Source organism: Coturnix japonica, chromosome 1 (genome assembly GCF_001577835.2).
Source record: "Coturnix japonica isolate 7356 chromosome 1, Coturnix japonica 2.1, whole genome shotgun sequence".
In the NCBI taxonomy this organism is placed as follows: Eukaryota; Metazoa; Chordata; class Aves; order Galliformes; family Phasianidae; genus Coturnix; species Coturnix japonica.
The window spans coordinates 32,011,617-32,025,245 of NC_029516.1; the positions used below are offsets into that span (position 1 = coordinate 32,011,617).

Sequence of the window (13,629 nt, forward strand, 5' to 3'; positions counted from 1 at the left end):
AGTGCGGCAGCATGTGGAGATCAGAGCAGAGGGCTGCAGAAGCGGTGGGCGGAGGGAGCATCCCACGAAGAGCAAAGGCACCGGCTCCATAGGGGACACAGCGCTCGGTGCAGCTGCTCGCAGGTGGAGGTGATCCTGACCTGCGGAAGAACTGACCGAGTCCGGAAGCGAGCGCGACGTTCCGCGTTTCGCTTATAAACCTGCTTGCACGTTTACACGCGTTATCGTGTCTAACCTCTTCCTGAAGGGAGAGGGGGCAGGACGCAGCTCTATCGCACAGGGCGTGACAGCAGCAGCAGCTCCGCTAATTCGGCGCTCACCGCCGCCCCACAAAGGCCCGCACCCGCCTTCAGTGCCGGCTACAACCGCACCCCGCAAGGAGCCCGGCCGCCCTTTGTCCCGCAGCCCGGCGGGCGGAGCCGCGCTCTGAGCCCGGCCCTTCCCCGGCCTTCAGCCCGGCCGCTCCCGCCGGAAGGCGCCCGGCCACGTGTCGCGGGGCGGAGCTGGTGTCGTTGTTGCCGCCGCGCTGCAGCCCCGGGGCCGTGAGGCGCTGCCGCCCCGCCGGGCGCGGGGTGCTGTGCTGGGCTGTGCTGCGTTCCGTGCGGTGCTGTGCCGTGCGGTGCTGTGCCGTGCGGTGCCGGCGCCATGGGCTGGGTGCCGGCGCAGGGCCGGCTGGCGGCGGGGCTGCTGGTGAACCTGGCCGCCTCCATCTGCATCGTCTTCCTGAACAAGTGGCTGTACGTGCGGCTGGGCTTCCCCAACCTCAGCCTGACGCTGGTGCACTTCGCCATCACCTGGCTCGGCCTCTACCTCTGCCAGGCGCTCGGCGCCTTCGCCCCTAAGAGCCTGCGGGCCGCCCAGGTGCTGCCGCTGGCGCTCAGCTTCTGCGGCTTCGTCGTCTTCACCAACCTCTCGCTGCAGAGCAACACCATCGGCACCTACCAGCTGGCCAAGGCCATGACCACGCCGGTCATCGTGCTCATCCAGAGCCTGGCCTACGGCAAGAGCTTCCCGCTCCGCATCAAGCTCACCCTGGTGAGAGCCGGGGGGAGGAAGGGGGTTATTGCGGGGCCGAGGTCGCGCCGAGCCGCCCCACAACGCGTGTCCGTCCCGCAGGTGCCCATCACGCTCGGCGTGTTCCTCAACTCCTACTACGACGTGAAGTTCAGCGCCCTGGGCACGGTGTTCGCCACGCTGGGCGTCCTGGTCACGTCTCTCTATCAAGTGGTCGGTATCGGCGGGGCCGAGGGGCGCGGGGTGCAGGGAGACATTTCTTGTGGTGTGTCTGTGCTCCGTGTGTCTGTAGTCACAAAACACAGACATCTGGTTTGGCAGAGGTGGGCGGTAGTTCTCACTGTCCGTCTGTCTGGTGCCGTCTGTGTGAAACACCCTCTGTGCTTCTGCTCAAGCGATGGGTTGTTTTCCTGATGTTTAACAGCTTTCTCTTCTGGTCTTAGTGGGTCGGAGCAAAGCAGCATGAATTGCAGGTGAACTCCATGCAGTTGCTGTACTATCAGGCACCCATGTCCTCGGCCATGCTGCTGTTCATCATTCCTTTCTTTGAGCCAGTCTTCGGAGAAGGGGGTATATTTGGGCCCTGGACGCTTTCTGCTGTGGTAAGGCTTTCATCCACCACTGTTTGTACCGACCCCAAACTGTTTTATTTTGGTTCTTGATTTGTTTCTCTTGCCTGATACGTTGTATCTGAAAGTAACGGGACCTGGAATGTATCTACAGGTGGTCGGAATTATGTGGGGTTGCTGACTGTGTGCGTTCATCCACAGATCATGGTGCTGCTGTCTGGTGTGATAGCCTTCATGGTAAACTTGTCCATTTACTGGATCATTGGGAATACATCGCCTGTCACGTATCCTTTGGAACAGTAGCTGCCTTTCCTGTTTCTATATCAGTTATGCTAGTGTTCATTTGGACTGACTTACTGTGGGAAAACCAGTTTGTGAGCTGCCTGCTTTCTCTTATATGGTAAAGCTGGGGAAGTACATTCTCTTTTATTTTTCTTAGCGTATTTCATAGAACTGTAGGATTGTTAAGGTTGGAAAAGACCTCTAAGATCTCAGAGTCCAACCATGAACCCATCGCTACCATTCCCACTAAACCATGGCCCGAAGTGCCACCTCTGAACGTCCCTTTAACACCTCCAGGGATGGTGACCCTACTGAGTTGAATGGGATACACCTCTGTGTGCCTTGGGCACAATGAACTGAGCTCTTAAATGTTCTCTGTTAACTGCAGATGCCGTTGTGATTTTGTGTGATCCTTAACAGGTGCTTAGATACAACATGTTCGGACACTTCAAGTTCTGCATCACCCTGCTGGGAGGGTGCCTCTTGTTTAAGGACCCCTTGTCTGTTAACCAAGGCCTTGGCATTCTGTGCACGTTGTTTGGCATCTTAGCCTACACGCACTTCAAGCTTAGCGAGCAGGAAAACAGTAAGAGTAAATTGGTTCAGCGTCCATAAAGCAGGGCTTTCTGGGGCTTAGTAACATTATGTTGTGAGGGACAACGAGTATTGAAATCTGCATTGATTCTAGAATGCACAGAACTGCCTCATTCATTTAGAACGGTGGCTTTAATTGAACTGCCAGGATCGTTATTCTGTAACTAAAGCAAAGAAACTGAATGGTGTGAAATGTCAGGGCTCTCCTGTCTCACTCTGTCCCATCGTTTTCATTACATGTAAGTGGTAACTTAACAAAGGAACTGGCACACATCAAATTGCCGTGGAGATGTTTCTGCAGTCATTATGTTTTTTGCATACCAAATGAGGTGGTGGTGGCTGCTGTTATGACACAGAGCAGCAATGTCATATTTGCGACCATGCCTGTATTGTGGGCTGAAATGCTTCCTCCCTTTTGTCTGGTAGGTGATGGAGAGAAAATGGACCACGTTTAGCAAGGGCTCTGAGCTCATTCCTATTGTATGCTTGACTTGAATGCACTGACAAATGAGGTGAAATTAGCGGTGGAGGGAGACAAGAGCAGAGGAGAAGCTGGAAAACTTGAAGCCCCAGGCCAAGCTGTAGATAAACAGGAAAAAAGATCTAAACCGCTCTTCAGTTTTTCTTCAAACCTGTCAGGGCATGGACTTAGTCATTAGTATCTTTACAGAACCTGCTGCCACCTCACGGTTTTCTCTTTGCCAAAACAAGGCTTGACGCGAGATGGCGAGCCCGCTAAAATCTCTGATTTCATGGTGGTTGCCAAATGCTTTGCAGCCCGTGCGTGTGGGCAGCCGTGCTCAGAATAGCCATGAGGAGCATCAGAGAGGGTTGCTGACTGCGCGAGATACGGCCTAGGGATGTGGCCGTGAACTGCACTGAGGCGGCTGGAAGGAGTGATTTGGGATGGGTGGCTCTGTGCTAATTCTGAACGCTTTGCAAAGGACTTTGTGCCAGTACCAAGAGCTGATATGACAGCATGGGAGGAAGAAGCTGAGTACTGTTCTATTTTAAATATGAAAGCAAAAATAAATGCGCTTGGTGAATCTGGTGAAAGCATATGTTCTCTAGATTTGCCAGGTTAGAATTGATTTGCAGTATATTCTTACATTTTGGGGTTTATTTCGTCTTCATCTACCTCTAGCAGATCTAAAGAGGGGAAGTACGTGATCATGAGCAGGTATGGAAGTTTACAACCGTGGACAGAAATAAGTAGTTCCTAGGAGCTAAGTCTTTGTGTAAGAAACAACGTACATCTTCTGAAGCATAGAAATTACTTCTTGGTACACAGATCTCCCTTTCAGAAAATAATATGACTCTGTGTAGCCTGAGTTTGCACTGCAGCACTCCATAACATTTCAGAGTCAGAAAGACCTGATAACTTTACATCTCTGCCGACTGTATCTCAGACATTGCTCTGCTCCAAGGATACATTTTTGTATACATTTTTGTAGTTCTATAATTAGTTTAAAAATGGAGCCTGGACTGCTGAGAGATGTGTTCAGACAGGACAGACTCTGGACGCGCATCTTTCAGTACGTGCTCTGAGAAAAGCCATTTGCGTTAATTTGTGCCATGCACAAGCTCTTCTAAAACGTAGACAGGCCACAAAGACTCCTACGGTTTGGGAATGGCGACTGGATTAGAAGCCTGTATGACAGCAGCGTGTGAGGTGGGACTGATGGACACGTAAAGTGGCAGAATGAACAGAACAAAATGCCTGCAAATGCAAGAGACTCTGTAGGGAGGGGAGCGGATCCACAGGAGAAAGGAAACGGTGTTGTGTCAAATGGAACTTTACAAATCCTGACTGGTTCTGGAACATATCGGTCATGTCGGCCACCTACGTGACGTGATTGTTTCTGTATGTTCAGGAACTTGCCCTTGAGACGTACCTACTGCCCCTAATAAAGCATCTTCAACTACTTTTGTCATATGATTCAAAATGTTGACTGTGGGAAGCTTGTGTAATTGCTGGGTAAGTGATCTCTTTATATGTATTGTTTGTTTGGATGCCATGTGTAAGGTGGAAATAAATTTGTAACGCTTGACCCATCCCTGCACATTGAGAGGAAGAATTGTCCTTGTCTTTCTCATCTTCTGCTTGAACCATCTGTGCTTTCAGAGTACAGGTGTGTGTAAATCAAAGTAATGTTGCTTGGGTTTCTGTCTGAGAAACTTAAGGGGGAAGCTGGGCGATTTGGGGCTGAGCTCGTGGCACATGAGGAAGGCTGTGTGCCTCCCCTCCCTGTGCAAAAATATGGACCACACGTATGTACGCACATGCTTGCACACGGTGCAGGCTGCCTGTGTGCTCGTATCAGCTGCTTTGCTGCTCATGTTCATGTTCTCCTCTCTTAAAAAGCTACACTACTGTAGATCCAGGGGAAAAGCTAGCTTAGCTACTAGGGTGGCATTTAAAAATGAGAGCAGATGCAGATGATTCCAATTAGCTTACCCCACCAGTGACTCACATTTTATCTTTGCTCGCTAACCCTGTCCCCGCAAATACTGCAAATGCAGATGCCAAGTTTTCTCATTTTCCCCAAAGGACTAGGAAATGTGCCTTCAGCGATGGACATCTTGTCAGTACATAGCCTGGTGTTGGCACTAGCTTTGATAACTCAGCACTTGTCTGACGGATTTTGCATCTGGCTTTATGTGTTCTTGCAGGCTCTGGGAGGCGCTGTGCCAGAGGAGCTTTCCTGTTGCTGGGTAAGCAGCTTCTCTTTCAGGCGCGAGGTTGGAGGAGGGTGGTGTGCTGCTGCTATGCCTATCAAAGGGCGGCCTGTTCATGAAATCCACCTTCAAGACAGAGCTTCAATTGAGCAGGAACGTGTCCTCTCTGTCTCATTCCACGAAACGAATGCCCAGCAACATTTGAAAGTATAAATGGATGCAGTATTAAGGTCAAAATCGGATTTAGTTAGTGGCCTACGTAGCAGGAGATTGAGAAGACAGTTTCATAGCATTTTGGAGTACAGGTAGTGTCTAACCAATGTCTAGTTTGCATTAGCTGCAAAAGCTCTCAGAAGGAAATGACGGCTCTCCTAGCGGGCTGTTTGCATTTATAGGGTTGAGCAGCTTCCTTGTTTAATTAGAAACAAAAGAGAGACACTGGAGTAAAGCAAAGGTAGAGTGGATAAGTGGTGAAGAGACCCTTTGTTTTGCAAAAGCTCACTGTAACTGGGATGATGCAGCTCCTTCTTTTAGCTTCTACAGCATTGCCATGTAGATATAAAGAAGCACCGCATTTCTATTGCATACAGGTTGTTCTCCTGCTGGTACCCTCTCTGATAGCAATCTCAGCCTTCCATTTGACAGCACGGTTGCTGCAACGATAGAGAAGGTTAAGAACATGAAATGAAAACCCATCAACAGGAGCCAATACAATCTTGTGTAATGAGAAATCCTGTTGTAGGACATAGAGCCGTTTCACCAGACAGACCCACGCTAAGCACGAGGGAGAGCTGTTCGTTTATCTCCCGACAAAAACTGAGTTGTATGAATTCTTGTAGTGCTGTAGTAGTTGACATACTGAGCTTAAACTAACTGTTAATACCTGAACATCTGAATGCCGTGCAAAAAGAAATAAAGAGCTGAATTCAGTCAGTACCAAATCTTTGCCAGTCCCCTCCTGCAGAGGTGGATAACCTTCCCGAGAGAAGGGAGCTATTGTTCCAACTCCTGCTCGCTCGGTGGTGCTGTGAGTACAGATAGGGTCTGTGTGCCTGAGAGCTGCCCTCTGTGTTCTCAGCCACATTCGCTGGTTCATCGAAAACATCTTGTCTCCCTATTAGCTCGTCTTACTGAGTTTCTGTTTCTCCTTCATCTGGCTGGTTTGGGTCTTGCTGGTATTTTCCTCCAATGGCTGAAGGATCTTTTCTGGGGAATAAAATGTACCCAATGTCCAGTCAGCTCTGCTGTAGGGGACCCACCCCAGAGGGTCATTGCTGCAATCTGTGGTACAACTGAAACCAACGAAAATCGCAATGCATCCCCTCCTCATTGGTTGTGTTGAAAGGCAATTACGTGTATTTCAAAATGCAGTCTTTGCCATTTCCTTGTCGGAGGTGCAGAAGAAAACACCCTTTCCTGTTGCAGTCTGCCCTTTTTGTATAAAGGGTAGCTATGCCACCTTCGAGGGAATTTGTCAGTTGAGACAGAAATTGCATTCATAGCTCACATAAAGACAGGATACACACGCAGGCTGGCAGCGTGTCAGCACGGCCAGGATTATTTTAAGACCTCTAGATGGCTGTGTCACATCCAGGAAGTGCGGGGAGAAGATCTCTGGTTGAAGTGCAATGTGAGGATGTATTTTTTAATGACCTTGGCACAGAAGACGGTTGTATTTTTACTTCTTTATAAGCTGAGGCTTAGAGGCAAAGTACTTCAAAGGAGCTGCCTGCTGGTTGGGTGGAGCACATGGAGCTAACGCTGCCCTGGGATGCCCAGAACAGACGTGGCTGTGTGTTTGAAAAGTAATAATAACAAAAAGAAAAGAAGGCTGGACTAATAGATAACTGAGTGAGGTTTACAGTGTATGTATATGCTGTATATATAGGCACGCTGGCAAGTTGTTGAGTGTGGAGTCTAAGTTGAGGTACCTAACCCCACCGTTAGGATTTTGAATAACAGGGCTGGATTTGTCAGGGTCAGCTTCTTCCCTTTCTATTGTACGTAATGTAGAATGGTCTGTGCTCAGCCTTTCCAGAAGCGAAGCTGCATAGCTGACAAGTCTGACACGTTTCTGGTCTCCAAGTCACTGCAGGATGCTGTTTAACAGCAAGGCACAGTCCCTGTGCTGCTTCCTTACTCTGTAATACTTTTTCCTTTTTCCCTTTCTTACTCCCTGGAGGGAAAAGCACTCTTTTATTCCTGTTGTTGGGTAGCTACATGCAGTGACTGGATAGCTTCTGTTTTACAGTACACTGCAGTTGCACAGGAAAAGCTTTTATTAAGACTTCGTAGTTTGTTGACACGTGTATGTTGATTCCATTGAAGTTTCTATCCCCTGGCAGGGTGGAAGAAGCCCACTGTGCGTTAGAATATCAGCTGTCGTAAGACAAAACGCTGCTGTCCAAGGAGAACAAAGGGATTGTCAGGGACTTCTGGGATCCAGGCTGGTTCAGCTGTTAAATGTGTTCGTTGTGATGGTTAGGCTAACGCTGGCTCTGTTTGTTAATCCAGCTGGAAGGAGAAACCAACAGCAGGGGTCACACGTGCTTTGGGCAGTGACGTTTCTGAAAACATCTTCCCACTTTTCTAACTGCAAGGTGACCCTTCTGATTGGGATAAGAGTATTCCCATGCTTTTCTGCTGGGGTCACTTTCTAGCAACCCACTTCTTCACTTTGCTTAGGACTTTGGTTTGTATGTTATAAACATAAAAGGAGAAAGAGATGTAGAAGACTTGTTTGCAAACAAAATCCAAGCAAAAGTTCCCCCTAAAGGCTATTCTGATTCACGGATAAGCTGGGCCATGCTCTAACCTGCAGCCACAGGGTGTCCGTCTGATGGCCCAGCAGATGCATATTGGGGAGAGTGATGGAGTGACGGAGCACGCATTGCTCAGCACCTGCAGTGCTTTGGTGCCGCAGAACTAGGTGCGAGATTACAGAACCAGCTGTATTTGGTTGTTGTTCAGACCTCACCTTCAATGAGACATTTTGACGCTGGTCCTGGTTTTTGGCCTGTTCCTTTTAGCAGAACAAGTCTGTGCTACATCAGCTGCTTCTCTTTCCCCAAAGACAGCTTTACTCATTGGAGGGCTTATAATAGTTCACGGTGTGTCACACGAGCTGGAAGTCACTGAGATGTTATTGTCAAAGGCTGGTTCATTTTCTAATCACTGCTACTTGTCCCTGAGCAAGTCGGGATTTCAATTTCTTACAGCCAAGTATTCTCAGTGTTTTCAGAACCCTGTAAAGGCAAGATAAGCAGTCCCCTGCACTCAGAAGTTTCCTTTTAAAAACACATTCAAGTCAATATATACAAAGATATTTACAGATGTTACTTTAGGGTATGATGTCCTTGCTTATAGCAGAATTTAACTTCTTGGGGCTATGAACGAATGAAACAAACTTTGGGAAAGACTTCTGCAAAAATGGTTTGCTGTGATTGGGTTGTAGCAGGGGAGGAAGCGATGGACAGTGAGCTCTGAGAGGCTCCGCTTGTGCTGAAAGCTGTAAAGAAAACCTAGCAAAAATGGAGGGCTGATATCCGTATCTAGTATAGAGAACACCATGAGGTTTTCTTAGTTTTATTGGTCTTTTTGGTCTTCTTCAAAACAGCCATATGGCTGCATGGACCAAGTAGACGGTGATGTCTGACTACTGCTCCCCAGCTGCTTGTGGCTTCTCTCCTAGAGACCACTGTCCTTTCACATCCACGTCAGCACAGAGGAATGTGTGCCAGTGCCCTGGTCTCATCTGGATGCAGCCACTCGAGCAAGAGCTTAACGTGCCAGACTGTGATCTGAGCCCGCTGGGTGTGGGCAGTGATCCCGCTCTGCAGTGTGCTGTGGGGGCGGAAAGCTTTGCTAAGAAAATAGTCAGCAGAGGGAAGTGGTGTCTGGAACTGGAACAGCTTTACTTGCTAGAGCTGCTTGATCAAAGCTAAATTAACAACAGCAAATCTTGCCTGCTACTAGGCAAAGAAATAGCAAGATCATAATTTTGGAACTGTGTGGGGAGAAAGCTTTGAAGGCGATGCAAAGATTAGCTGTGTGATGAGAGATCTCTTCTTAGTCTCATTAAGTTGCTGCAGTAAAATATACGCATTTGCCATCAGTAAGAAAATTCTCTTAAGCTGTGCAAGTGAAATGCAAAATCCATGGCTGAGACTTGCTCTCTGGATGTCAGGATGTGCATTGCTGAAGGAGCTCTCACAGAAGAGAACAGGTTTAGCTTGAAGTACGGAGTAAACGAGCTACAAAACAGAACAGTCTGCAAATTGCCATCAGAAGTGTCTTTGCAGGTGTAATAAGCCCAACATTCCTTGCAAAGAGGAATTTTGTTTGCTTTCAGTTCCCTTGCAACACAGGAATATCCGGGTAGGGATAGTTGAAGTCATCAGTGGCAGCATGAACTCTTCTACTCTCACAGCACCTGAGGGCAGCTCCTGGGAATTTGGTTTTATCATGTGAGATAGCACAGCGGTTATCAGCCCAAGTGATACCACAGGTAGTGGCAGGACGCACAGGGTGTGGTGAGGTGACAAGGGAAAGACCACTGAATGGCTCTCTGCCTTTAGAAGGGGTTATTCCTGGGCCCCATTTCCATCTCCTGGCCTCTGCTTCTAGCTGTGTATTCCTTGTGATGTCTCATGCCTATCTGATTGCACGGGAAAGCAAGCTGACATACTGGTGGCAATAGAAGTCAACACCCTGCTGTTCAATCAGATAGCTCTGTGGTCAAATGAGCCAAAGCCAGCTATGAGAAAAACTTGGCTGGGAATTCACAGCTCCTGGCAAGACCATTGTTTGAGTGGAGCGTTAAATGAGCTCAGGATGTGTTTTCAGTGTATCACCTAACTAAGCGAGATAGCTGAGTCAATCCAACAGCCAGCAGTGAGGAAAGGAGGAAGGGAATAGGACAGCTCCTTTTTGCAGTGGTATGCTCTGAAGTCAATGGAGCTGTCTGCACATTGGCAGCACTAGTACTACTGCCAAAGCCAGCTGCAGCAGACCCTGCCATTTCCCTGCCCACCTGTGTGCCACCATCCCAGCAGTGACCTGGCCCAGCTGCTGTGGAACTACTCAGGACTACCTCAGGGACCTGATCTAACTGAACAATAATGCAGTGAGCAGAGCTGGTATGTAGATAGTGTGCTGATGAAGGATCAGGGACAACAGGCCCAAGTCAGTTTGTGTCCTGCTTTTACAGTGGCATCAGTGGATTTGTGAAAGTTTTCTGCATTTATTTCCAGGAGCCTTAATTTGCGTGTTTAAAAAGGAAAAAAAAACAAACAGCCTTTGTCCACCAGATGGCAGAATCACTCACAAACCATTACGGACAAGACTTGGAAAGCCGGCGTGTTCTGAGGCTGAGTGAGGCAAGCTTTGAGAACAGAGGCTGTCTGTAAGGTCAGCTGATGTAGCCAGGGGAGACGGCAGAAAAACAACCTTAATGACACCCTTCATAAATGCACCTACCAGCTGGATCTGTGTATCCTCTTTCCCTGCAAACCTTGTCTCGCTGCTAAAAGACTGCGGATGTCACCCTGTCCCTTAGAAAGAAGTTTCAATTTGTAAAGCAGCAAGAGTGGGGATTCCCCTTCATTTTCCTGTTACAGATTTAGTTAGAACCAAGAACTTATTCTGGAACAAAACCAAGTCCCCTTCAAGAACTGCCTGTCTTGTTTAAGTTTCCTGAGTGCAGCTGGGCTCATCAGAGACCTCCCCAGACTAAAACATGGCACAGCCAGCAGCAGGTGACTTTCAGACAGGAGCTATGAAGACTCTACAATAAAAAATAATAATAAAGGCAGAGTGTCAAATATATGGACATTAAAACAGTGAAAAGGAATAAACCCTCCTGTGTTGAACGTCTGAGTTAATCCAATTGTAGAAACATTTTCAGAGGGGAAATGGCCTCAAGTTGCGCCAGGGCAAGTTCAGGTTGGATATTAGGAAGCACTTCTTTACAGAAAGGGTAGTTAAGCACTGGAATAGGCTCCCCAGGGAGGTGGTTGAATCGCCATCCCTGGATGTGTTTGAGCCGTTTGGATGTGGTGCTCAGGGATATGATTTAGCAGAGGGTTGTTAGAGTTAGGGTACTGTGGTTAGGCTGCAGTTGGACTTGATGATCTTCAAGGTCTTTTCCAACCTGGGTAATTCTATGATTCTAAATTAAGACATGCAAGAGTTAGTCTTGTATGACAGTAAGTCAGCTTACTAGCTCTTGGTATGAAACTTTGTTTTAAAAGGTTGAGAGGGCATATGTTTAATACAGACTGTGAAAATACTCTCAAGACTTGAAAAGTGGCAATAACATGGAGGGGAGAAAGAGGCAAAGAATATGCAGGTAGTGGGAGAGAGACACCAGAGGAGACAAGTGGAGAGATTCTGAGACATACATAAAAGATCACTTGATCTCCAGAATGCCCAGATCCTGCTTTCTTAGTTTCTCTCTGCAGCTCTGAGGGTGGAAAACATATACAAGAGCTTTGCCCGTGATTCAGAAGTCTGTGACTGTCACATAGCAGGGCTTTGTCACCCAAGTTGGCATAAGCAGATTAATCATCCGGGCTGCAATAACAGAACCACGTCCCTATGGTCACTGAAGGCCTCCAGGAACATCCAGCTGTTTTCTTGGCCGGCTGATTTCCCTGTAGCTGAAAGGCCGGGGTACTGTGCTTATCCCCTCACATGTGGCCTTATACATCTCCCGCACAAAAGTGGTTTTATTCTGCATTAGATTGCCGTTGAAGGAGAAATAATTTGTGCAGAAAATGTCCTCTTCAGGGATGTTTGCATGTTCTGTTACAGCACAGAAGGATTTCCTGGTTTGTTCTTCCTCGCCAGTCATGGTTCCTTAGTTCTGGGAGATGAGGTTCAGTCCCTGCTTCCCAGGCCCCTTCTTAGCAAACAACTTAATAGGAAAAAGGAACTGTGAGATGTGATCAGTGAATTGATTTTGTACTCTCCCCTCTTGTCATCTTTTGTATTTATGCTGGCTCTAGATGTAGAAAGCATTCAAAAGGATGACCGAGCAAGGTACATTTAATTTCAGGATACATATGCATCCATGCCTGGTTTGGAGCAGAGAAGTTCAGAGCAAACTTATCTCGATAAACCCATTTCCAGGGTGGGCTTTGGAACGCACGCTGAAGATTCATAGGGCAGCCTGATTGTGATGTCTGGGAACTCCTGGAGTGAGATTATTCACATTAACCTTCAAGATTTCCAGAGGAAGGTGCCCTAGAGCGGGTAAGGCTTTCAGTAAGTGCTCCGAACGACTCGGCTAAGTGCTGGCATTGTTTCACTCCATGCACTCTAGCTGTATGTTAAAAGCTGTATTTGTAAAGCAATGCTTTCAAAAGCAGAGATCAGTTTGATACCAGGAGAATGGTGACTTTGTAATTCACATGCCACATCCATCGGTAGCAGAAGGGAAATGCACAAGCTTCTTCAGGAATGAGTAGCTCCGTGTAATGTAAAATCATACAGCGGACAAAAGGGCTGCACCAAACCGAAGATCACACTGCGGAGCAGAACACAATCAGGTCTGAAAGGGAGGGAGTTACCGCAATTCTAAGCTCCAAAATAGAGACTATTGTTTCTTGTGTAACACGCAGCTCGAAAGCAAGAAGGGGAACAGGCAGGAGAGATGTGGACAAATTAGTCGGCAGGGCCTGGACAATGGTAGAGGAGATCTCCGGCCAGATCACAGGGCAGGGCCGGGTTAAGGAGCTGATTGTGTCATGTAACGTAAAGCCCTGCGGGCCTCTGTTGTTAATAACGAGCAGTAGGAATCACGGCGAGGTAGTTAGGATCCATTTGTTATCTTCCCCCCGCCCCCCAAAAGAGGCTGCTCCTTTACTCTTCTCCAGAATCACTCCACGAGCTCCTGTCAAAAATGAGGACTGAGCAGAAAACAAGAGAGAAAAATAGAAGAACAAAGTTTCATTCCAAGTTAGACATTGGGCATCACTAAGCAGAAGTTCCAGATAGTGGGTTTATAATTGTGCCAGTTTTTGTTTAGTTTTGCTTTGGGATGATTGAGCTGCTACCAAACAAGAATCAGATTTGGGCAGCCAGCCAAACACTACCAGCGTTTCCCAGGAGTAAGAAGGAATGTGTATTTCAAGTAAACAAAAGCAAAACCAAAACCTGCTGCCTTCTGATGTGGCCTTGGTTCGGCTGCTCGCTTTTAGTGCTCACAAGAGCCGTGGTGCCTGGCTGCAGGAGTGAGAGCAGCTGTCAGAAAAGCCTCCTGCTGGGCACTGCCTTTGCCAGTCCCCCTCAAGTAAGGCTACAGTTGTCAAAATGTATAAGATTTTACTGGCACAGCTCCCGTTTAACAGCAAAATACAGCACAGCCTTCTCTGCTTTAACAGCTGCCAGAGCACCGAATGTGCTATTTGTGTTCTCCCAGCTGCTGAGTCTTGATTTTTTGCATCACCGTGTTCAAAATTACCCCACAGAAGGCTGCATCTCCTTTTCA

General features: G+C 47.9%; 1 protein-coding gene across 1 annotated transcript; it reads left to right on the top strand.

Annotated features, from left to right (window-relative positions):
* The first annotated feature begins 498 nt into the window (after positions 1-498).
* On the top strand, positions 499-4,528 carry SLC35E3 (solute carrier family 35 member E3). The gene is made up of 5 exons (XM_015856284.2): positions 499-1,035; positions 1,117-1,227; positions 1,458-1,616; positions 1,785-1,867; positions 2,294-4,528. The coding sequence occupies exons 1-5, from the start codon at positions 646-648 to the stop codon at positions 2,478-2,480; spliced, it is 930 nt and encodes a 309-aa protein (XP_015711770.1). The 5' UTR covers positions 499-645; the 3' UTR covers positions 2,481-4,528.
* Positions 4,529-13,629: the final 9,101 nt, after the last annotated feature.